This window comes from Anolis sagrei, chromosome 5 (genome assembly GCF_037176765.1).
Source record: "Anolis sagrei isolate rAnoSag1 chromosome 5, rAnoSag1.mat, whole genome shotgun sequence".
NCBI lineage: Eukaryota > Metazoa > Chordata > Lepidosauria > Squamata > Dactyloidae > Anolis > Anolis sagrei.
The window spans coordinates 15,131,992-15,156,745 of record NC_090025.1 but is presented as its reverse complement, the minus strand read 5'-3'; the positions used below and the strand labels follow the sequence as shown (position 1 = coordinate 15,156,745).

The following is a 24,754-nucleotide window of genomic DNA, read 5'->3' as shown; positions in this document are numbered from 1 at the left end:
TAGATAAACTATTTTATGTCATGCTTTTGAAATGAAATATATAGTGTACCACTTGGAAATATATAAAGCTGCATGCACTATAATATATCTTTGTGGGAATAATACACATATTTAAATAATAATGCTGTGGGAATACTTAAGCTTGACACACTTTAGGTCCTGCACATGTCTTAATCTGTTCTTGACTGGCTGTTTATTCAGTACCAAAGAGCATAGCTGTTTGTGTGCCTTCAAATTGCCTGTCAATCTGGAGGAGACCAAAAACTTTCTCATTATTCCATGTGAGAGATGTCTTCCTATAAAACTAGTGGTATGTGAATCTTTGACTTTAGCAGCCAAGGCTTCATTTCTTTTATACTGCAATTCAATCTAAAGCATATCAATTCAGTCCACTGTATATCACTCCACCTAAAACCTTTTGCGGTTCTGTTGGATGTAATGGTACACTGGTATGAGAGAAGTTCAACAAGGAAGCATAAATCACACCTTTTGAGAATGCTCCTTTGTAGTCCATCTCCGCCATTGACATTTCTGATTTGGTTGGGTCCATCAAAAACACTTTCTCATTATTGCAGAGCTGGAACTCGGTATTCAGAGAATATACCACAGGCACCGGCCGGTTAGTTTGCTGAAAAGCAATTGGGATCAAAAATCTAAAGGGGAAAGAAAAGAAATAAAGAGAGTTGGTCAATAAAACACTTTCAAAATTACACTGGAGAGCCCCAGGCATGCCTTTCCACCAGGACTCAACTCATTCAAGAACCTCATATTGAAGGTGAAGCAAACTTGTTTTCTGCTGCTCCAGACAATGAATTTGAAAAACAGGGGGGAAAAATCCACCCTGATCAAAGGCAGCACATTCCACTGTCAAACAGCAATTACCACATGTTTCTAATGCAAACATGCAGTTCTGACTAACTTCTAAATGCTGAAAATTAGCACAGCTCCTTTTTAAGCTTCTCTTATCAATGCCAAGAAGGAGGGAGGGAGTAGAAGGGGCAAATACCTTAGTTTTCTACTCACAGGATTGCTCTCAAATTTCCCTCTTTTTTTTTCTTTTAAAAATAAGCATGGTACCATATATAAGCTAAGTTTTTCAGCCCTTTTTTCAGTTGGAAAAGCCTCTCTCAGCTTATAATGGAGTCAAGACTAGGCAACAGAGCGTGGAGGCCATTGCTTGCAATATATGATATACTAGCTGTACCCGCCATGCGTTGCTGTGGCCAATCTTCCCCCTCTCTTTCTTTCTTTCTTTCTTTCTTTCTTTCCCTCCCTCCCTCCCTCCCTCCCTCCCTCCCTCCCTCCCTCCCTCTTTCCTTCTCTCCTTCCTTCCTAATAATAATAATAATAACAATAATAATAATAATCTTTATTTATACCCTGCCACCATCTCCCCGATGGGGACTCAGAGCGGCTTACATGAGACCAAGCCCGAAACAACAATTACAATAAAGAAAAACCAAGACAGAACCGAAAACATAACAATAAATAATAACATCATAATTACATAAAACCTATCTTCCTTCCTTCCTTCCTTCTCTACCTCTTTCCTTCCTTCCCCTCTTTTTCTTTTTCTCCTTTCTTCCTTCTCTACCTATTCTTGGACTGCAACTCCCAGCAGTCCTGACTGATCTGTCTACCTACTATCGATCTCTATCTAATCTATATGATGTATTGATGTATTGATGCTGATGTTAATTGACTCGTGATGCTATTGTTTTTAAATGCCTAATGATTTTGTATTGTGTTTATCTAAACTGTTGTAAACCGCTCTGAGCCACCTAAGGGCTGAGAAGAGCAGCATACAAATAAAGTATATATATATATATATATATATATATATATATATATATATATATATATATATATATATGTATATATATATATATATATATATATATATATATATATATATATATATAAAATTTATCTGGAAGATTGCTGGGAGTTGCAGTCCAGGAATAGGAAATAGGAAATATGTACGGATTGGGATGCTCTCAAAGAAATCCAAGGAGAAGCATGCTTGCAGCTTGGAAGCAGTGCATTTGGGCATCCTCCTCCCCTAAAGGACCTGGTCTCAGGGATACCAGGAGCTGTTGTTTTTGCACATGCGCTGTATCATCATTTAGCTTTTTGGGGTTTTTAAGTCCTTTCCGCTATTTTTTGGGAGGGGTTTATGAGTGATGGTCACTTGTTGGTTTGTTAGGGGTTTAGTGTCCAAATTTTGTGTCAGTTTGCCCAGTCTTATGGGTTTTTGAGTTATGTTAATCCCACAAACGAACATTACATTTTTATTTATATCTATTTCTCTCTCCTCTTCACCTCCTTTGACAGTGTGTTTTCTTTTCCAGTCAGAGGGAAGAAGGGAAAGAAGATATATTTCATGTCATCCTTGTTTGTATGCCTCTCTTTCAAACCACACAATTTCCTGGCTTTTGTGTGTGTATCTAAATGTATTAAATTTATTTACTCGTATGCATTTTTGTTCCCCGTTTAATTTTTCCCCTCATAGGTCTTTGCAAATCCTATATACATATAGATATCTAGAGATTCCCATGCACATGTGTATCTGTATCTATATGTATACATTATTTTTATATAAATTTCCCCTCACATGTTTGCAAGTCACTGCAAATCTTATATAGATATAAATAAATAAATATATAGAGGTATCTATATATCTCTCTGTATATGTATACGTGTATATATAATTTTATACATGTATTTTCTCCTCACAGGTTTGCAAGTCTCCACAAATCCTAGATAGATATAATTATCTATATATAGAGAGATGTCTAGATAGGTATATGAATATAGATATACAGGGCTTGCAAATATTGCAGGAGGAATGCACATATAGAGAAAGAGGAATTGCAAATGTCTCAGGGGGAAATGAATATGTGAAATTATTATATATAATTATAGATCTATATCTAGCACTGCATTGTTTATATAGGCACTAAATGTTTGCCTTTTACTATGTTGGAAGCCGGCCTGAGTCCCCATAGGGAGATAGGGCAGGATACAAATGAAGTCTATTCTTATTGTTGTTAATATTATACAATTATTGTTGATACCATATTGTTTTTGTTGACCCTACTTTTCCACTTACAGAGCTAGCTTACTGTTTTTCTTTGAAATACGGTAAACATAAAAAAATTAACCTAATGATGTCTCTTTTAATGTAATTTTATTAGTATCTAATAAAATTACATTATTAGATATTATTAGATATTAGGTGACAAGAGACAGGGCCTTCTCGGCAGTGGCCCCCCACTTGTGGAACTCACTCCCCAGGGAAATTAGGTCAACTGCTTCCCTCCTGTCCTTCAGGAAAAAGGTGAAAACGTGGCTATGGGACCAGGCATTTGGATAGTAGGTTGATAAATGATGACAATGCTATGGTAAATGGACTATGGACAGGCTTTGGACCAAGTTGTTGATTGCAGAACTCAGATTTAGATTTGGGTAAACTAATTGAATTTGCACTATTTTAAATGGTTTTAATTTATATTAGTGTTTTATCTATTTTGTAATTGCTGTTTTATCTGAGTGTATATAGGAGGCATCGAATTGTTGCCAGCTGTAAGCCGCCCTGAATCCCCCTTCGGGGGTAGAGAAGGACGGGGTATGAATATTTGAAATAAAATAAATAATAAAAATAAATCTAATTTTATTTTAAAATTTAGCAGTAGCTGCTGCATTTCCCACCCTCAGCTTATACTTGAGTCAATAAATTTTCCCAGTTTTTTGTGGTAAAATTAGGTGTCTTGGCTTATATTTGGGTCGGTTTATACTCGAGTATATACGGTAATTGAAGATATGAATTACATAAACTCCTCCTTACTTTTCTGGAGCATGAGCAGTGCAGGGTAAAGGCTTGTCTCCTGGATCAACCCACGACTGTGTAGGCTGCACTGTACAAGGGATTAAGTAGATGGTGTATTCTCCGGAGTAGTCCTTCCTGGAAATGGAGAAGCATTTAGTGTAATGGTTTCTGACGTGCTTATACTCCAAAGGCCTTTGCTTAAGAGGCAAAATGCTCATTCGTTTGAAAGCTAAACAGATTGAAAACAAACACAGAAACAGGAGAGGCTTCAGGGTTAAGAACAAATAACTGTCCAAAGCTATCTGACCACACTGAGGCTATGGCAGAAAGTCAAGTCAGAAGAACTAAGGTCAATTTTGGATAGCAGCTGGATGTGCCCTGGAGAGAAGACATGAGTGACATTTGTATCTCCTTTTTAATGCTTATGGAAAAAGAGTATTCTCTTGAAAATGAAACCATGGATATGGATTCCGTAATTACAGAATGTATAATGAAATCATAGAATCATAGAGTTGGAAGAGACCTCGTGGGCTATCCAGTCCAACCTCCGCCAAGAAGCAGGAAAATTGCATTCAAATGTTTTTAAATCTTCTTCAAATCTTCCATGCTTAAATTCTCATCAGCCTTGACAGTGTGGTTGATGTCAAAACAACAGAAATTGTAATATAATACAATAACACCCCGTCTTCGAATCTTCCATACTTCAGTTCTCATCAGCCTTGCAAGTGTGGTTGATGGTCAAAACAGTAGAAATTGAAATATAATATAATAGCATCTACAAGGCCATCAATTTTATTTATTTATTTATTTATTTATTTATTTACAGTATTTATATTCCGCCCTTTTCACCCTGCAGGGGACTCAGGGTGGATTACAATGTACATGGCAAACATTCAATGCCATAGACACAACATATATAGGCAGACACACAGAGGCTATTTAACATTCCAGCCTTTTGATGAGGGTATTCTGGCCACCAGGGGAGCTTTCGCTTCATCGTCCATTTGTGACACTGATGAAGTACTTCCTCATTCTTTGCATGCTTGCTGGAGGTTTTTATGGCATCATAAATTAGTTAAATTAGCATCCCCACATATGCGGTACCTAAATTTCCTACTCGATGCAATTGCTTTCGGGCTGCAAAGGTCAACAACAAGCTACACAAATTGGTCAGAAGCTCACTCCAACCTAGGCTAGCTTCGAACTCATGACCTTTCGGTCAGTAGTGATCTTAATGCAGCTGATTCCCAGCCAGCTGCGCCAAACTTTCAGTTTACCTTAGAGTTCCTAGAAAGAACTTTTTGCACATTCCTCTGGAAGAATGAAGCAAGTATAAGAACCACATGAGAACCACATAAGAAATATCACTAATAGAAGTCGCTAAACTTTAATTTTATTCTGTAATAGAAAATTCTTAAGAAAATTGTTTGGTTGCTGCTCAACCATTCATGCCTGTTCAAGCCCACATCCACTAATTTAATGAGTGCTGCCAATAGCTTTCCCTTCTGCTCATACTCCCTTGACAATCTAATAGAGTGTTCAGGTTGAAGGGCTCATCGTCTCTCCGTATTTTGAAATACTGGCCTAGCAGGTAGCACTGGGTTTCTGAGTGAAAAGGACAATAATCACTCAAAAAAGTATTTAGCACAAAAGTCATGCACAGCAGGTTAAACCACCAGGTATAGTCAATCCTATCAGTTGAAAGGCTGCCAGTTTGAAGCCGGGTCAGGGTTGTTACAGTAAGTTGTAGCAGGACCAAGTGTGTGCGTGTTGAAGAAAACCTTATTATGGTAATTATTATGTACAGCTGGTAATGCAGGTCAACCAGCAATCTTGGACCATACCCAATAAGGTATAACTGTATGGGTCTTTAGAATACAGTTCTGGAGAGCTTTTTCTCTGAGAAGATCTATGCTCAAAGGCTCTGCTCTGAGGGGCAGGTTAGAGAGAAGCCATTAAGGAGGCTTCTATCCCTGATTATCCACTCATTTCCACAGCCATACACATTCCGGCACATCACCATTGCCATCCTATACTGCCCAACTGGCTCTCTGAATCAATTTTCAAGATGGCTTGCAGTTGTCTTTCGTACCTGCTGTAAGAGCTGGTTGCCCTCCAGAGCTGATAAGGGGAGTCAAATGTTTGGCCACTCCATAAAAGCTGCAGGTCAAACTCAATCCCTCCCAGGTGATCAGGTGTCATTATGAAAGACTTGGCATCAGGAAGAGTGTGATGTTCCATCACAAAGTGTCCTGTGGAGAATATTAATGGTTGATAAAACTAATATGACTCGCTTTATATAAATACGCACATCAAGCACACGAGTACGAACACACAATCACATACTGTATATAGGCCTTTTTATAAATCTCTGCACCCCCACAATGAGTCTATTGTGACCCAAAGTGATTTTATTTACAATATTTATTTACAGTATTTATATTCCACCCTTCTCATGCCGAAGGGGACTCAGGGTGGATCACAATGCACACATATACGGAAAACACCCAAAGCCATTTTTAGACATACAAGAAAGTCAGTCAGACAGACAGACAGACAGATGGAGGTATTTCAGCATTTTCCAACTTTGATGCCTGGAGATTATGCTCGATTTCGGCCACAGGGGGATGCTGTTGCTTCGTCCACTATGACACCAAATCCTTTCGATAGTTGTATTTCCTTGTTCTTTGATCGCTGGCATTTTCATGGTGCCATAAAATACCTTCCCACTTTAAGAGGTGCCTAATTTCTCTACTCAAAGCTCAGCTATTTTTGAACTGCTTAGGTTGGCAGTAAGCTAGGCTTAACAGTCGGGTGCTCAGTCAGGCTTTGAACTTGCCACCTTTCGGTCGGCAGTGATCTATTGCTGCTGGCAATTAACTAGCTGTGCTACAGCTGTCATAACAGTCTTAGTTTCGTTTATTTGACTCAAGTTGTTTTGTGTGTGTGTGTGTGTGTGTGTGTGTGTCAGTAGCAACTTGAGAAACTGCATGTGAAAGTATTGGTTGTCTGCAAGGACATTGCCCAGGGGACGCCCTGATGTTTTACCATCCTGTGGTAGGCTTCTTTCATGTCTCTGCAGGGGAAGCTGGAGCTGATAAGTGGGAACTCACCCCGCTCCCCAGATTTGAACTGCTAGCCTTTTATTCAGCAGTCCTGCTGGGAGCTCCTGACCCAAGTCATTATGACCAATTAAAAACACCCAAATTTTAATACTACTTGGGAATCTTGGTGCAAAGTTCAATGTTTCCCAGTTTTGAGTCTTTGAGGACGGAGGAATTTTGGGGTGAAAAACTGCTAATTAAAAATGTAAAATTTCAGAGGGATTGGTAAGCTTTGGAGAGGGGGACTCTGGAAAGGGCAGAAGAATGTTAAAAATTTACTCATGAGATGGCGAGCTCTGAGACTGTTCTGGAAATAAATTAGATGGCCTGCACCAATTTTCCAAAATCTCCAGTATAATAGAGTATCTTTGACCTCTCTATTTAGACATGCGAACATTTTGAGCCCCTGGTGGGTGCAGCAGGTTAAACTGCTGAGCTGTTGAACTTGCTGACCGAAAGATTGGTGGTTCGAAGCCGGGGAGCGGGGTGAGCTCCTGCTGTTAGGCCTAGCCTCTGCCAATCTACCAGTTCAAAAACATGCAAATGACAGTAGATCAAAAGGTACCACTTCTACGGGAAGGTAATGGTGCTGCATGCAGTCATGCCAGCCACATGACCTTGGAAGTGTCTATGGACAATGCCAGCTCTTCGGCTTAGAAATTGAGATGTACACCAGCCCCCAGAATTGGACATGTCTAGACTTAATTTCAGGGGAAACCTTTACCTTTAACATTGTGAGGCTTGCTTAATCCCGAAATTCAGACTCATAATTGTACCATCTACCTTAGTATTTCCAGAATTTAATCTCAACAGAATGTAACTTTTTGTCTATCTATGAGTTGCAGGGTATAATTCTAGGATTACTAAAGAGGAGAGGCCCTTGAAAATGTGGATAGTGTCTTCTTTCTGGCCTTAACAATCTACAATCAGTGTCTACCCACATAAAGGGTTAGAAATTGCAAAACACAAAGCATGATGCTCTTCCTGAACCTTGCAGAAAGTACTCACCTCTGAACTTGGCGTGAGTTTTGAACTCAATGACCAGTCGGCCATCCTCTCGGATGTAGATCCTTATGATCTGTAGCCTGGCTGAAAGGACACTGTCTGTCTGAATACCTGCAGGAGGCAACATGTGAAGAAGGACTGTGAACCAGATTCAACCAGATATTGCAAGAAGATCAATCTATAGCAGTGTTTCTCCAAAGACCATCAGAAAACACAGTATTTTCTATTGGTAATGGGGGTTGGTTCTGTGTATAAAGTTTAGCCCAATTCTCTCATTGTTGTTCAGAATGCTCTTTGACTGTAGGTGAACTATACATTCCAGCAACTACAACTCCCAAATGTCAAGGTCTATTTTTCTCTAACTTCCTCCAGTATTTACATTTGGGCATGTTGAGTATTCATGCCAAGTTTGGTCCAGATCCATCATTGTTTGAGTCCACAGTGCTCTCCGGATGTAGGTGAACTACAACTCCCAAACTCAAGGTCAATGCCTATCAAACCCTTCCAGTATTTTCTGTTGGTCATGGGAGTTCTGTGTGCCAAGACTGGTTCAATTCAGTCATTGGTGGAGTTCAGAATGCTCTTTGATTGTATGTGAAGTATAAATCTCAGCAACTACAACTCCCAAATTAAAGCATCAATCTCCCCTTCAACCCCAGTAGAATTCAAATTTGGGCGTATCACGCATTTGTGCCGAATTTGGTCCAGTGAATGAAAATACATCCTGCATATCAGATACTTACATGATGATTCATAACAGCAGCAAAATTACAGTTGTGAAGTAGCAACAAAAATGTTATGGTTGGGGGTCACCACAACATGAGAGAACTGTATTAAGGGGTCGCGGCATTAGGGAGGTTGAGAACCACTGATCTATAGTATTAACCAGATTTATATCTGTAGAGAAGATCCAGCTACCTTGTTATTCGTACATTCCTCTTTCAACTTTACTATTTGGATTTGGACGAGGTTTATTTAAGTTCAAATCATTCTGAACATATTTGCTAGCGAGTAAGCCAATATCAGCACAGTCTCTCAATAAACATACATTGTTCGCTACTACTAATTTGCTTGTTTTATATTGCACAAATTGGGAAAGTGTGTTTATGGACCACAACTTCCAGAATCTCCCAAGTGGTCATTTTGAGTGAGGGATTCTGGAAGGTGGATCCTCACAAACCAAAAAGTCTATCCCAGTTCTACTTATTTCTTCTACTTCTATGGTGGGATATAAAGTAGCAAAGTCTCTTAGTGAACCATTCAGATCAGGGCTTGCTCAGTGCTAGAAACAATATCATACGAAAGCTGACTGGCACAACCTGGGGATCACAACCAGACACAGTGAAGACATCTGCCCTTGCGCTATGCTACTCTGCTTCTGAGTATGCATGCCCAGTGTGGAACACATCTCACCACGCTAAAACAGTGGATGTGGCTCTTAATGAGACATGCCGCATTATCACGGACTGTCTGCGCCCTACATCACTGGAGAAATTACACCGTCTAGCCGGTATTGCACCACCTGACATCCACCGGGAAGTAGCAGCCAATAGTGAAAGGACCAAGGCAGTGACATTTCCAGCTCATCCCTTGTTTGGGTATCAGCCAGCACGTCAACGACTTAAATCAAGAAATAGTTTTCTAAAATCTACAGAGACACTCACTGGAACACCCCAGCAAGCGAGAGTCCAAAAGTGGCAGGCTCAAACCCAGAACTTCACTCAATGGCTGATACCAAATGAGAGACTAACATACAGGACACACAGAAAACTGGGCGACTTGGAAGGCGCTGAACAGACTGCGCTCTGGCACCACAAGATGCAGAGACAATCTTAAGAAACATGTGGAGAAGAGCAAACCACTGACCACCTGCTGCAATGCAACCTGAGCCCTGCTACATGTACAATGGAGGACCTTCTTGCGGCAACACCAGAGGCACTCCAAGTGGCGAGATACTGGTCAAAGGACATTTAATCAACTACCAAGCTTGCAAACTTTGTGTTTTGTCTGTTTGTTTGTTTGTTTGTTTTGTTTAAAATGTAATACAACTATCTGGTTGCTCGTGACACAAATAAATAAATAAAAAATTTCACAGGAGAATGATATCACACCCGCAGATCACATCAGAAAGATAGAGGGGGGAAATGGCCACTTACCTGTTCTCCAGAGCACAGTGTCATAGAAGAAGGAAAATTCCATCTCAGTGTGATGTTCAAGGGAGGCCCATCCTCTAGGAGCAGTTACGTAAATGTAGGAAACATACAGGGGGACATGGACTGTCAGAAAGGATTGAGCAGAATCTCTGACCTAATAAATCATAAGGAGGGAAAAGACAGTTATGATACTTACATTTCAAGACAGAGGTACTCCTTGTCAATCGCAAGGCTGAACAGGGTATAGGGTTACAGCCTTTGTTGTATAGGGTTACACTCCCCCTGTAGATGCAGGTTCGCATCTTGGGTGTCCTCCTAAACTCATTGCTGAGTCTGGAACTCCAGGTTTCGTTGGTGACCAGGGGAGCTTCCGCACACTTAAAACTTGTGTGGCAGTTGTGCCCGTAGCTTGGGAAATCAGACTGGGCCACGGTAGTCCACGCTCTTGTTACATCCTGAATAGACTACTGCAATGCACTCTACATGGGGTTGCCTTTGAAGACTGTTTGGAAGCATCAAGTGGTCCAACAGACGGTAGCCAGATTGCTCACTAGAGAGAGGACATCCCTGCTGTTGTGTCAGCTTGACTGGCTGCCAGTCTGCTACTGAGCACAAACCAAAGTGCTGTCTATAAAGCCCTAAATGGTTCCAGCCCAGCTTACCTGTCCAAACATATTTACCCCTATGAACCGTCTTGGAGATTAAGATTGTCTGAGGAGGCCCTGCTCTCGGTCCCACCTCCTTCGCAGGCGTGATTGGTGGGACGAGACACAGGGCCTTCTCAGTGGTGGCCCCTTGACTGTGGAATTCCATTCCCAGTGATATTAGATCAGTCATCTCCCTCCTAACCTTCAGAAAGAGAGTGAAAACATGGCTTTGGGATCAAGTCTTCAGAAAATAATTATGGTGCAATAGATGGATATGGAATTATGTGCAATGCCTACTGGAATGGTCCAGATTACGATTGTGGATAGCGTGGTTTTAATAATGAATGCAATGTTTATAAACATTTTAATCAGTTTGAATTTCAATGTTTATTTCAATTGTACATTGTTTTAAGGCATCAAATAGTTGCCTTAAAACAATTTTAATGTAATATCTCATAATTTGTTTTAAGGATGTACATTGTAATGTTTATTTATGTTTAGTTTGTATGTCTTGATTGATTGTTCTTGTTTTTATTTTATTTTCACATTGCTTTGTTGTAAGTTTTCTTTTGTCACTCTCCACTATTTTGTATTATTTTGATGTGTCTGTACCTATTTTGTCAGTATGGAGTGTCATATGGGATGAACACTGCTTATAGTTTAAACTGTGTGGTTTCAGGGATGTGTAGTATTGGTAGAGTGTCACTTTTGGAGTTTCCTGTGCTGGCCAGATGAAGTAGTGATAAGAAAGGAATGTGCTTCTTGCAGTGTGCCAAGATGTGAGCGGACATGATTGAAGGTTGTCTTGTATACTTATGTAAATACAAGATAATGTGCCATTTTCAATGAAAGCTGAATTAAGGTGTCTTTACCAGTTTGAGCCTTCAAGTAGAAACTTGGAAGGTTGAAGCAGCTGAGATAAAAAGGTGATTTATCTCAATTTCCAACATATTTTGAGGCATTTAATGTTTGCCTTTTTATGTGTAAACCACCCTTCATACTTCTGGGGAGAGAGGGTGGCCTAGACAAAAATTATTATTATTACTAGCCGCCCCCTGCCATGTGTTGCTGTGGCCCAGTCTGTGTATATGTGTTTTGTTCGTGTATCTGTGTGTGTATATATTTGTGTATATGTGTGTTTGTGTATATATATATATATGTGGTTTGGCACATGCGTTGTAATGTACTTTTTATTTTTTGGCTTTTTAAGTCTCTTCTGCTGTGTTTTTTTAATGTTTTTATGAGTGATGGTCACTTGTTGGCCTAATATGTGTATTGTGTCTAAATTTGGTGTCAATTCATCCAGTGGTTTTTGAGTTATGTTAATCCCACAAACAAACATTACATTTTTATTTATATAGATGATGATGATGATGATGATGATGATGGGTTGTTACAGGGTTTTCTGGGTTATATGTCCATGCTCTAGAAGCATTCTCTCCTGACGTTTCGTCTGCATCTATGGCAAGCATCCTCAGAGGTAGTGAGGTCTGTTGGAAATAGGACAATGGGTTTATATATCTGTGGAATGACAAAGGACTCTTGTCTGCTGGAGCTAGGTGTGAATGTTTCAACTGACCACCTTGATTAGCATATAATGGCCTGACAGTGCCTGGAGCAAATTTTTGTTGAGAGGTGATTAGATGTCCTTGTTTGTTTCCTCTGTGTTGTAGTGTAAACTCTCACAACCACCATGTCAGACTACACAGAGTAGCCATTGAAATACACAAGCATGTGGACAATTTCAATAGAAAGGAGGAAACCATAAAAATGAACAAAATCTGGCTACCAGTATTAAAAAACTCTTAAATTACAACAGCACAACAACAGAGAGGAAACAAACAAGGGCATCTAATCAACTCTCAACAAAAGTTTTCTCCAGGCACCGTCAGGCCATTATTCCCTAGTTCCAACTGACCTTACTATCTCATTATCTCTGAGGAAGCTTGTCATAGATGCAGGCGAAACGTCAGGAGAGAATGCCTCTAGACCATGGCCATATAGCCCGAAAAATCCTACAACAACCCAGTGATTCCGGCCATGAAAGCCTTCGACAATAGATGATGATGATTGTTGTTGTTGTTGTTGCCTATCTGTAAAGCTCCCTTGAGTCCTCTTTGGGGTTGAGAACAGCAGGATATAAATATAGTAAATAAATAAATAAATTACATTATTAAGTTGTCCTCAAGTGTTTTGTATTCATACCAGTTCAATTTAGCACATTATTTCCTCCAAATGCAGCTAATCAGTTAGAGTTCTGAGATCCAGAAAAAATGGAGACCACACATGTCAATGGAAAAGGTGACCTGCCAGTCGTGAAATCACAATTCCTTCTAAAGATCTTTTGAAAAATTGAATAAGTGACCAAAGAACCCACTATACTTTATAATTCAAATGGCAAGTGTGGTTATCCCTTTTAGCACATGTTCATGTTATGTGACCGAACTGAGCCATCTCCCCATCTATGGTAGAAAGGGGGGAAATTTTGAAGTTAATCACAAAACTCTAGATGCATTCCATTTGCATAATTATCTAAACCAAGCATGGCTGGGTGCCCAGGTGCCCATCTATCTTTCCATCCTAACAGACAATTATTATTGAGGTGATAGGTGAAAAAAGTCTTTTAATATTGCTCAGTAAATCTGGTTTCTTCATTATTACTGTGGGTCTCTTAATTTGTGAATGTCCTTATTTTGACTCATCTCAGGATCCAGCTCATTGCTGGCTGAAAGTCATGCAGTTCTACTAATGTTTCCTGTCAGGAGCATACAAGATGGGAATATCTGTCCCTATAGATGTGACTTTAGGTCCCATTCATCTCAGCAGCGCCCTAAATTGGCTTGGATACTGGGAGCTGTAATGTGAAAACACTGGGATAGCTAAAGTTCCCAAAGTCTGCAGTCGTCTCTCCCCCTAAGCCTAGTAGATGAATTTCCCTTGACTGATAGTCATCTGGAGTGACCCCAAATGAAGACCATTACCTGGAAGTCTGCAGTGACTGATCCTCCACAGACATCAATCAATTCTGTCATGTCATAGTAAGCATCAAAAGTCCAAATGCAGCTCTTCAGGTTCAGATGTTTGTAAAGCTGGATCGTCTTTGGCTCTCTCACGTTGGGGTCAAACTGGTATGCCCGGTCATATCCAGGCCCCAGAATGAGGCTGTTGTAGGTCACTTCATCCAGGAATCCAGCTTCTGGGATGGAAGGAAGGGAAATCACTGAACTTTTCTATGTTGTGCCAAAACTGCTTCTGGTCTACCACTTAAATATATACTTCACACTCCACCATTTTCAGCATCCTGCCTTGTAGAAGTTGCCAGGATAGACATGGTGCCTTACTGGATTTGGCAAAGACTGTCTCCAGTCAGCAATCATTGCAGGGATATGGTGGCATGATAAAAGATGGCCAACAGTCAAATAAGGAGAATAACAAGGCCATCCCCTGTCATCATCACCCTGCAACGATGCTTTTTGGAATCACTGAATCATAGAGTTGGAAGATATGACAAGGGATATCTAGCCCAGCCCCCATTCCATGCAGAAATATATATTCAGAAACATCTGACAGATGGCAATTCAACCTCCATTTGAAAACCTCAAGGAATGAGACTCCGTTCTACTCCGAGGCAGAATAGTCCACTGTTGAACAGCTTTACCCACCAGGAAATTCTTCCTAGTGGTGTTAATTTGTGTATAGTTTATGGTCTATTAAGACTCCTATATTCCTTTCAATAATATTTATTTATTTATTTATTTATTTATTTATTTGTATCCCACTGCCACCTCCCCAAAGGGACTTGTGGTGGCTCACAGAAAGTACACAATAGTGCAACACAATACAAATAGAGCAAAATACCAAAAGTTAAATTAGTAACAATGAAAGTGACCCAATTATACTTAAAACAGCAATAAAACCCTTTCAATTTTAAAGATACTATAAAACCCAGCAAACTACAAAAACAGCGGCTCTGTACGCTATCAGTTCCCCAGAACATGTGGAAGTGAACACTCACTAAGTCCTCAAATATAGTGATTAAGGTCATAATTCGTAAACATAATCAAAAGCTTGTTTTAAAAGCCATGTTTTCACATGTTTTCGGAAAACTTGGAGAGTGGAGGCTACCCTAATCTCTTTAGGGAGGGAATTCCAAAGATGAATCCCCACCGAGAAGGCCCTCTCTCTCGTCCCCACCAACCATGCTTGAGACAGAGGTGGGACCGAGAGGAGGGCCTCCCCAATACATCTTAGCACCCGTGCCAGTTCATAGAAGGAGATGCGGTCTCGAAGATATGTTGGACCCGAACCGTATGCGTTATTGTTAAATCCAGCATAAACCATCCTATATCTTTCATTACATTTTTTTCTGTCTAGGTATAGTACTTTATATTATCTAGATGAGGCATTCACAGTAGGTTCTGGGTCCGATTCAGCAGAACAAGTATAAGAATTGATAATACTGTATATTTATGCAGAGTATTGTCCAAAGAGTTTCCCCTCCCTCCCTCTTTCCAGTAACACCATTAAATCTGAATCTGAACTTGCAGACTTTAGAGGAAAAATGGCTGCTTAATCCATATGTGCTTTGGACTGCAAGCACTAGTAATATTATTACCTGAGATGCCTTTCAACTCCTGGACACTGACTAGGTTGGAACAGACATGTTGGTGCCTATAGATAGATTCTGACAAGAGGAAATGCAGGTTGTGCAGTGGCATAGTGGAGATGAGTGGAAGCATCCCATCTTGGTGAGGAATCTGCACTGAGATATGGATCCTGTAGTATCAGAAAGAGATGAAAAGCAGAGTGGGCACAGGGGGATGCACCAGACAAAATGCAAACACGTCACAAGTATCTAATAAGGTACAAATTAGACCTCATCTACACTGACCATTGAATGCAGTTTCAAACTAGTATTGAAGAAAGTGGTTCACTGTGGAGATGATTACACAGGAAATCCTTAAGGGTTTTCTTTGGATACTTTTGTGGTAGTTTCATGTTCTACCACATACATTTGAAGCTAGCATTGCATTAAATGATCAGTGTCGATGGGTCCTTGAACTCTGATCCAGAAGATGGAATATCTGAAAACAAGCTTGTGGTGGAACTGGTTTACAAATCAATGTTCACTGCCCTGTGCATGCCCCAAGATGCTTTAGGCCACTTGTTCAGACCTATATTCACCATCACTCTAGTAGCTGACTGCTAGGATGATAGGACTTCCTTCTTTCGAGACTGTCCTCAAAGCTCTCCAGAGCAGGTCTTGAGAGTACAAAGAGATGTTGGTGGCAAAGAAAGGAGAATCTTTTACTTCTCTTTTCAGAAGCAGCTCCATCAGCAAAACAACTCTACCAACTCACCAGAAGGGTGAAAAATAATGCCTTATGAGCTCTCAAGTATTTCTCAGTATTCCACTTCTTGCAAAAAATAATGGAATAATCAAATTTAACACGCTTAACAAACGTTTTTGTCCACACTTTTCTTGATACTTTGTTGCCAAAATTATCCTTTTTTTGCTTCCCTTTTGTTTTCAACCAAAAAGCAATTAATTAACAATATCCAGATGTTCAAGTGCTAGAAATGCTACAAGTAAAAAGTGAAATGGATTACTATAAAAAAGTTTTCACAAAGTGACTTTTTAGATACAAACAGTTCTGTCATATTTTGATATTTCTTGTATTAGAAAAAATTCAGAAAGCAGATTTCCTCTTTGGGTTCTTGTAGTTTTTTTCGGGTTATGTGGCCATGTTCTAGAGGCATTCTCTCCTGATGTTTTGCCTGCATCTATGGCAAGCATCCTCAGAGGTAGTGAGAATGCTACCTCTACCTCTACCTCACTACCTCTGAGGATGCTTGCCATAGATGCAGGTGAAAAATCAGGAGAGAATGCCTCTAGAACATGGCCATATAGCCCAAAAAACCTACAACAACCCAGTGATTCCGGCCATGAAAGCCTTCGACAATACAGGTTTTCTCTTTGCTACAACAAGACAATATGAAGCTATGCATCTTACGCTTTTCTTTGCTTTGCTTTGATATTCCAGTGGAGAAAATCGTTAAGTAGTAGCAGGATTTGACAAAGTTACTTTTATGGATATAATTCCCAGATTCATTCAAACCGTAGACAAGGTGCCATTATCTCTCATGGAAACTGGGAGCTGTGGTCCAAAGTAGTACCTTTGCAAAGCTCTGGGTAGTAGGATGTTTCTAAGCCCACCTGGCCATTAGGCTCTGTGTCCCCTTGCCCTCTACCTGTTGGGGTGCTCTTTGTGTTTGACATCCAGATACTTCAATGTGGCAATGAACGACTGGGCTTGGAAACCCCGGGCTGTTCCAGATACCACTGGTGTGTGGCAAATGGCGCTGTCTGTCCCAATGGTGACTATGTTGCTTCTCAGTGGTGTGCCTGCATGGCCAACCTTATCCACAGCTTTGGCCACACACCTCACGTGGAATCGCCGGCTGAAGTAAATGCTGTCCAGCACCTAAGAAGGGCAAAGCAGGAAAAATAAAAGAACCAGACCAGGACCCCAAGTGTGGACTAAAAACTAATACTGGACAGCAATCTTAATTATTGGAGACCAAATTAAGACTGAACACTCCCTAGAAGTTGAGATGCTTACACTGAGAATGTCATACTTTGGCCATATCATGAGAAGAGATAATGTGATAGGAAAGACAATATAGTAAAGCCTCGTTTATCCAACCTTCACTCATCCAACGTTCTGTATTATCCAACACAATCTGCCTCCTGCCCAGATCTACAGCTGTTTCAATACATTGCAATGTTTTGGTGCTAAATTCGTACATACAGTAATTTCTACATAATGTTACTGTGTATTGAACTGTTTTTTCTATTTGTTGTAAAACATGATGTTTTGGTGTTTAATTTGTAAAATCATAACATGATTTGATGTTTAATAGGCTTTTCCTTAATCCCTCCTTATTATCCAACATTTTTGCTTATCCAATGTTCTGCTGGCCCGTTTATGTTGGATAATCCAGACTCTACCGTAATGCTTGGGAAGGTAGAAGGCAGTAGGAAAAGAGGCAGACTGGATAGTCTCAATCAAGGAAGCCATGGCCATGAGTCTTTGTAAGACCTGAGCAGGTTGGTTGAGGATAGGTGGGAAATAATATGGAAACACAATAAAGGCAAAGATAAATAGGAGGAACATTACATTTTATCGTTCACCATTTTTAAATTGATATAAGCTTGGAACCCCCGGTGGCGCAATGGGTTAAACTGCTGAGCTGCTGAACTTGCTGACTGAAAGGTCAGCAGTTCAAATCTGGGGAGTGGGGTGAGCTCCCACTGTTAGCCTCAGCTTCTGCCAACCTAGCAGTTGGAAAACATGCAAATTTGAGTAGATATATAGGAACCACTTCAGCAGGAAGCTATATGGTGCTCCATGCATTCATGCTGATCACATGACCTTGGAGACATCTATGGACAACGCTGGCTCTTTGGCTTAGAAATGGAGATGAGCAGCACTCCCCAGAGTCGGACATGACTAGACTTAATGTCAAGAGGAAACCTTTACCTTTACCTATAAGCTTAGTTCCAGGTAGTTGGTAGCATGAAAGTGTAATTTCATTCATTTCCATATGCTTGTCTATGTTACCTCTAACATTTGTAGGTCACTATGTGAATAATCTACACATGGAGGCATTTCAATATATAGTCTGACTTTTTTGTTTCCAATATGACATCCAGCATCCCATCCTTTCAAAGTGCAGTCCAATAAAATCCACTCTATTTGCTTCTATCAATCATGTTGTTCAACTCTTGGCCTTCATACATACCATGTGATTGACACTGGTGAATGGAGTGTTGTCTGTAATTGTTTCAAAGGGAGATCTGGCCCCATTTCCGTCAGTAGGAGTTGCCACTTCCCAGCTGAACTGTATGGATGATTGGTTGATCCCTGCGTCATTGCAGCGCTCCTTCATAACTGAGTATTTGGGAAAGTGAGGATCACAAGGAGTCACACAGATCAATGGGTAACCTGGAGAGGGAGACTTCTTTGCACTTTCTTTAGTTTCTTCTTCTACATGGTCATATTCTGACAGTGTTACCACCTGTAGAAAAATGGTATAAGAAAAGGGGACTCAAGAAAAGGGACTATTGCACTTTTTATGACTTAACAGCTTAATAAGAGGTGAAAGCTATCTTAAAATACATGAAGTGATGCCATTCAGAAGATAGGGAGAACTTCTGCTGGATTCAAATTACAAGAAAAGATATTCCACCTTAACATTAGGATGAAATTCTTTACTGTAAGAGCTGTTTGATAGTGGAGCAGGTTGTCTCAGAAGGTGGTGGATTCTTCACCTTGGAAGATCTTTAAACATAGGTTGTAGAGGAAGCTTTCAAGAGTGCTTTAGTTGGATGACAAGGAGTTGGAATATAGGACTTTGTCGTCCCTTCCATTTCTAAGATTCTGTGATTTTCTGGCCTGGTAGATCCCTACAATCTAAGTCAGGGTTGGGCAACTGTGGCAGGTCCAAGGTTGTAGTTTGAATACCCTTGGCCTATGTCAAAGAATTGCTCCACAGGATCGAGATATCTCAGTTCCTGTAGACTGTTATGCCATTTCCCTCTCACTGTCCTTGAACTTTCCCATGTTTGCTGGTAAGTTGAGAAGGGTGGGGTAGAAATGTTGTAAATAAATAAATAGCCATGGTTTTTGCAAAGATTATGCAAGTAGGGTTGAAGCTTCACTGCAGAAATAAGCAATGAAAGGACTTATGGCCAAACCTGACTCACTAAGGCAGTGGTTCTCAACCTGTGGGTCCCCAGGTGTTTTGGCCTACAACTCCCAGAAATCCCAGCCAGTTTATTAGCTGTTCAGATTTCTGGGAGCTGAAGGCCAAAACATCTGGGGACCTACAGGTTGAGAACCACTGCACTAAGGAAAAACAACTGGCCCTCCAAAGAAACAAGAAGTGAATGTGGAGGAAGCACCAGCAAAGGCAATGGTACTTGATGGTCATCTACTTTTGAAGGAGGTCATGAACCCAACTTCCTGATCTTCACCCCGTAGCTGTCTCCTAAAACTAATGCCTGATCCTAGCTCTGCTTCTGATCCTACTTGGCTGCAATGGAAGGGATAACACAATAGTTCAAATATAAGCTCAGGGCTTATTTCAGCTTTGTAGAAGTTCTCAGGCACTGCACTCCTGTATGGTAAAAACATGGGACCAAAAATACTGGCATATATTAAGTTACAGTTTCTGAAAAGTGTTCAGAATTTTCAAAGGGGGAAATCCGCACTCTATCAATTCATTCTGATACATGTTTAAACCTGGCTCATGTCACAACAAAAAGTCCTATGTAAGAGCTAGGCCTGAACTGATTATTCAGATTAAACAACTTACAATAGGAGGGGCTGGTAAAATGAGGCTTCCAGCAGCTTCTTGGTCAAGAATGGTCACTATTGTAGTGGTGAGTTCCCCCAGGACAGCTTCAACAGGATCATCTGGTCCTAACACCAGTGAGAAGGACTCATGCCACTCCTTGTCTTCGTTAGACATGATCTCCACCTTAAATATGATGTGATCCACACCTGCATGAGAAGACATGGAAACAGATTGAATCATATCAACCTGCCATCTGATTTTAGTAAAGAAATACGGAGGGTCAGACCTCCTAAACTGCAGTAATATAAGCAAACACAGGTTTTATCTTAACCTCTTTGGCTCTTATTATTTAGACACTGTCTTCCCTCCTTATTTTTTTAAAGCCCACAATTTAATGGATTCCTTGACAGATTTACTAACAGATGCCATGTGAAGATTAATGGGGCCTGACAGACTTTAATAAAAATCTATGATCCAAAATATGCCTCCCATATTCTTGCTCAGAGGCATATCTGCTTTGATTCTTTACAAGAAGCACAAAACTGATGGTCTTGTGAGATTTTCTGTAGGGGCTAGAAGAGATACTATGATTGATATGTCTGAAAAAGGGCCAGCGAAACAGAAAAGCCTGGATGGAAGCAAAACCAGAGTTGCAATGGAATTGAGAACAGAGGACTCAACATGAGGGGAAAAGTGGGACAAAAGAACCAAAGGATCAGGTGTACGAGACAGACTGGATGGATGGGGTATCTTTGAACTGGGAAACAGAAGCAGCTTAAGAAGGTAGGAATAGCCTAGAGAAAAACATGGTACAGAACCTAAGGATAAGAAGCAATTGATACCCTCCAGATATAGATAAAGACTTTTTTTATCTCATAGATGTTGAGCCTAATCTTCTCACTGAAATAAATATGAGTAAGGCCTGCAATTCTAAACACATATTCTGGGATTAATTCAAGTCCCTATGAAGCTTACTTTTGAGTAGTCATCTGTAGGATTGCACTACGAGTGTAGCTACAGTGATATAATGTCCCAATGTGGTCTTCATAAGCCTGGGAAATGAGCTGCAGAATCAGGGCAAGGAGATAGGCATTTTCTATTACTATACGGTATGATCCCCTGCATCCAAGGGGATACATCTGTCAAAATACTTTGGAAACAGGAAACGATGAATAACAGTGAACCCTATTGAAATCAGTGACCTACAAAACTCCTAGAGATATACTCTATAAAAGGCATGGACAAAATTTGGCCCTCCAGGTGTTTTGGACTTCAACTCTCACAGTTCCCAACAGCTGGTAGGCTGATAGGAATTGTGGGAGTTGAAATCCAAAACACCTGGAGGGCCAAAGTTTGCCCATGCCTGCTCTATAGTATCCACCACAGATACATGCCATGGAATGCATGCTTGGACTGTTGTATGTCACCCTGTGATTGTGTCTGATGCTCATTATGATATTCATGTTCATGTTAATGTGCATAATGGGAATAAAAATGATGTTCCTGATTATGGGCTTGAGGATGCGAGTTTGCCCAGGCTGGAGTTAAGTTCAGAAGAGAGGCCTGAGCAAGGTCACATTCCTGGGAAAGACCTTTCACTGCTTTTCTCAGAGCAGCAGCCTGAAAATGATGATGAGATTGCTTTGCAAGGTGCAGAAGGAGATGATAGTGAAACCTTGGACAGAAAACAAAGTTTTAGTAAATGGAGCCAGAGCTTTCTGAATCTCAGGCATTCTGTTCGTTTACAACAAAAGAAAAATAACAAAACATTATCTAGTGGGAAAGTGAGAAAAAACACTTTCCTGTTAGTTTCAATCTTTGGAGGGGATCAATAATGATTCATCAGTGTCTCAGTTGAGTCATGCTGGGTTCATTTTCCAGTGCTCTATGTTTCATGTATCTAGTTGTTGCCAAGTCTAAGGGTTTGTTTGTTTTTTGCCTAAGAGTTCCTGCTGTTTTGTTCCATGTTTTCAAGTGCCTTACTTCAAAGATTTCTATGTACTAATGGACCTGGTTTCCTTTTAAAGTTTATGGATTATCTTGGATTTTGGATTTTTACTGTTTTACTATTTTTACTGCTTTGGCTACATATATTCTACAATAAACTGCTTGCCGATTTTACCAAGCTGGTGTGGTGTTTCAAGTCAGAGGTGTGCCTGTTCTGGAGTATGACATGGACAACCTACTAACTTTTTAGAGAGGCATTTTTTTTATATGGCTAGATGTAACTAAGCTCCACAGGTATAAGAATTATACTATATTGCCAAGAACTCCTAGAATCTCCCTACCACCAAAACTAGTTAGGATTTATAAGCCAAAAAGTAACTTTATTTATTTATTTATTTGATGCATTTATTAACCGCCATTCTCAGCCCTTTAGGGCGACTCATGGCGGTGTACACACATATAAAAGACAATTTACAAAGAGGCAATTTACAACAACATATAAACTACATAACAATTACAAAAACTACACTAAAAATCCGCTTCGTCTCATAGTGGAATCATAACCAATAACCATAACTCCTCCTCCCAATCTTTAGTTATTAAACTCCTTATTATTGCATGTTATTCGAGTACAAAAGAGGTCCAAGTCCCTGTCCTTAAAAGCTTACAGTCTACAATTTAACACTTGAGGGATCATAGAAGGCTAAAAATGAAAGTAAGAGCTGCATTCCATCTATATAAATAAAAATGTAATGTTCATTTGTGGGATTAACAGAACTCAAAAAGCACTGGGCGGATTGACACCAAATTTGGACACAATACACCTAACAACCCAATGTATGTCCTTCACTCAAAAAAATTGATTTTGTCATTTGGGAGTTGTAGTTGCTGGGATTTATAGTTCACCTACAATCAAAGAGCATTCTAACCCCACCAACGATTGAATTGAACCAAACTTGGCACACAGTTCTCCCATGACCAACAGAAAATTCTGGAAGGGTTTGGTGGGCAGTGTCCTTTGGTTTTGGAGTTGTAGTTCACCTACATCCAGGGATCACTGTGCACTCAAACAATGATGGATCTGGACCAAACTCTACACGAATACTCAATATGCCCAAATGTCAACACTGCTGGAGTTTGGGGAAAATAGAATCTTGACATTTGGGAATTGTAGTGGCTGGGATTTATAGTTCACCTACAATCACTGAGCATTCTGAACCCCACCAACGATAGAATCGGGCCAAACCTCCCACACAGAACCCCATGTGGGCCACAGCAACACATGGCAGGGGGCGGCTAGTATATTTATAAAGCAGTTACATCCATGCCTCTGTGTTCAAATGTTTTACAAACTTCACTGTTTACTTTTTTATTTTACACCTTGGCTTTGGGATATGAAACTGTGTGGACTACCACATGGCACAAAGTTAGTAAAGTATCCAACAAAAATGCATTTTTGTCGGAAAAATGTCTACTACAGTAAATCCAGTGGCCCTCCAACTCATTAAATCTACTTTGATTGTTTTACCAGGACTAAACTTGAGGACTCGACTCTTTGGGTAATAATCAATGCCAGACTGGGCTGATCCATCGCGGGTGCTGCAGCGAACTTTGGAGGTCCTGTTCTGGTCTCCCCTCCGGATTACTTTGACGTTTAAGAAAGCAACACCCTCAGGTCCTGGAGGTTCACGGACTTGGTAGGCAGCTTCTTCAAACTCAATGGTGGGTGCTGGAAAAAAAGGGAAAAGAAACACCAGGCATCAACAACTGTGTCAAAAAGTGAAGGATAATATAATGTGGCATGAGATCCTATAATAATTTCCAAAGAATAAGATGCATATGAGGAAGGGTGTGTCTACACCACATAATTAATACAGTTTGACATCATTTTAACTGCCATCATTTAATGTTATGGAACCATGGGCCTTGTAGTTTTACAAGGTCTTTAGTCTTCTCTCCGAAAGAGTGCTCATGATTCACCTAACTGCCAATTCCAGTGGTGTCAAACTGAATTAATTCTACAGTATAGATGCACCTTTAGACTATGGAAGCTTATGCTACCAACTTCATTTTCTCAGTTAATCTCTAAGGTGTTAGAGGATCACTATGTTTACAATACTGTTGATATTAAAATGTCTTAACACTGACCAATGTTGGGAGCTGACAAGTATAAAGATTAATTTCCTTACACATTTCAGGACACAGTGATGCTTGATAACTGTGCTAAAACTTAACAGCAGTTAAATCATTGCTCTAACTCAAGTCAGGATTATTTATGTACCCCATTCCTGAAATTATTGAACTCAGAGTCGTTGAGTGAGAACTCTGGGGAGCATTATAAAGTTAAAAAAAACTCTTTGAACTGTTTTACTTCAAGAAGTATGACTATTAAGTGGAAAGATAACAGAGGTTTACAAAATTTAATTATGCATGGTGTGGAATCAGCTGAATCTTAATTCAGAATTAATGATGGTGCTACTAGTTGTAGACAGCTGGGTAATTTATGGGCTGTTGGTCAAGTGATTTTCCTAGTTTTCCCTCCACAACAATGCTTTTATTCCACCAGTCAATCATAGACAGGAAAGGGAAGGCAAATGGGAAGGGAACCTCTTGCTGACTAATGGCTGAAGAACCTTGTCCTTTCCAGACCCTAGCTTTGTCCTTGCTGATAGTTTAGCAGAGTCTTCGGGTTCAGTGACTCTCAGA

At 40.2% G+C, this 24,754-nt stretch overlaps 1 protein-coding gene across 1 annotated transcript in view; it reads right to left on the bottom strand.

Moving 5' to 3' along the window:
• FRAS1 (Fraser extracellular matrix complex subunit 1) overlaps positions 1-24,754 on the bottom strand; it is a 447,582-nt gene that overhangs the window by 7,106 nt on the left and 415,722 nt on the right. Inside the window, exons 60-70 of the mRNA XM_067468571.1 lie at positions 23,577-23,777; positions 20,120-20,307; positions 18,545-18,820; positions 16,991-17,223; positions 15,354-15,514; positions 13,720-13,934; positions 10,095-10,245; positions 7,942-8,049; positions 5,922-6,081; positions 3,848-3,964; positions 487-653 (exon numbers count right to left, since the gene is read on the bottom strand). Coding sequence (XP_067324672.1) covers positions 487-653; positions 3,848-3,964; positions 5,922-6,081; positions 7,942-8,049; positions 10,095-10,245; positions 13,720-13,934; positions 15,354-15,514; positions 16,991-17,223; positions 18,545-18,820; positions 20,120-20,307; positions 23,577-23,777 — 1,977 coding nt within the window. The remainder of the gene's footprint in view (positions 1-486; positions 654-3,847; positions 3,965-5,921; positions 6,082-7,941; positions 8,050-10,094; positions 10,246-13,719; positions 13,935-15,353; positions 15,515-16,990; positions 17,224-18,544; positions 18,821-20,119; positions 20,308-23,576; positions 23,778-24,754) is intronic.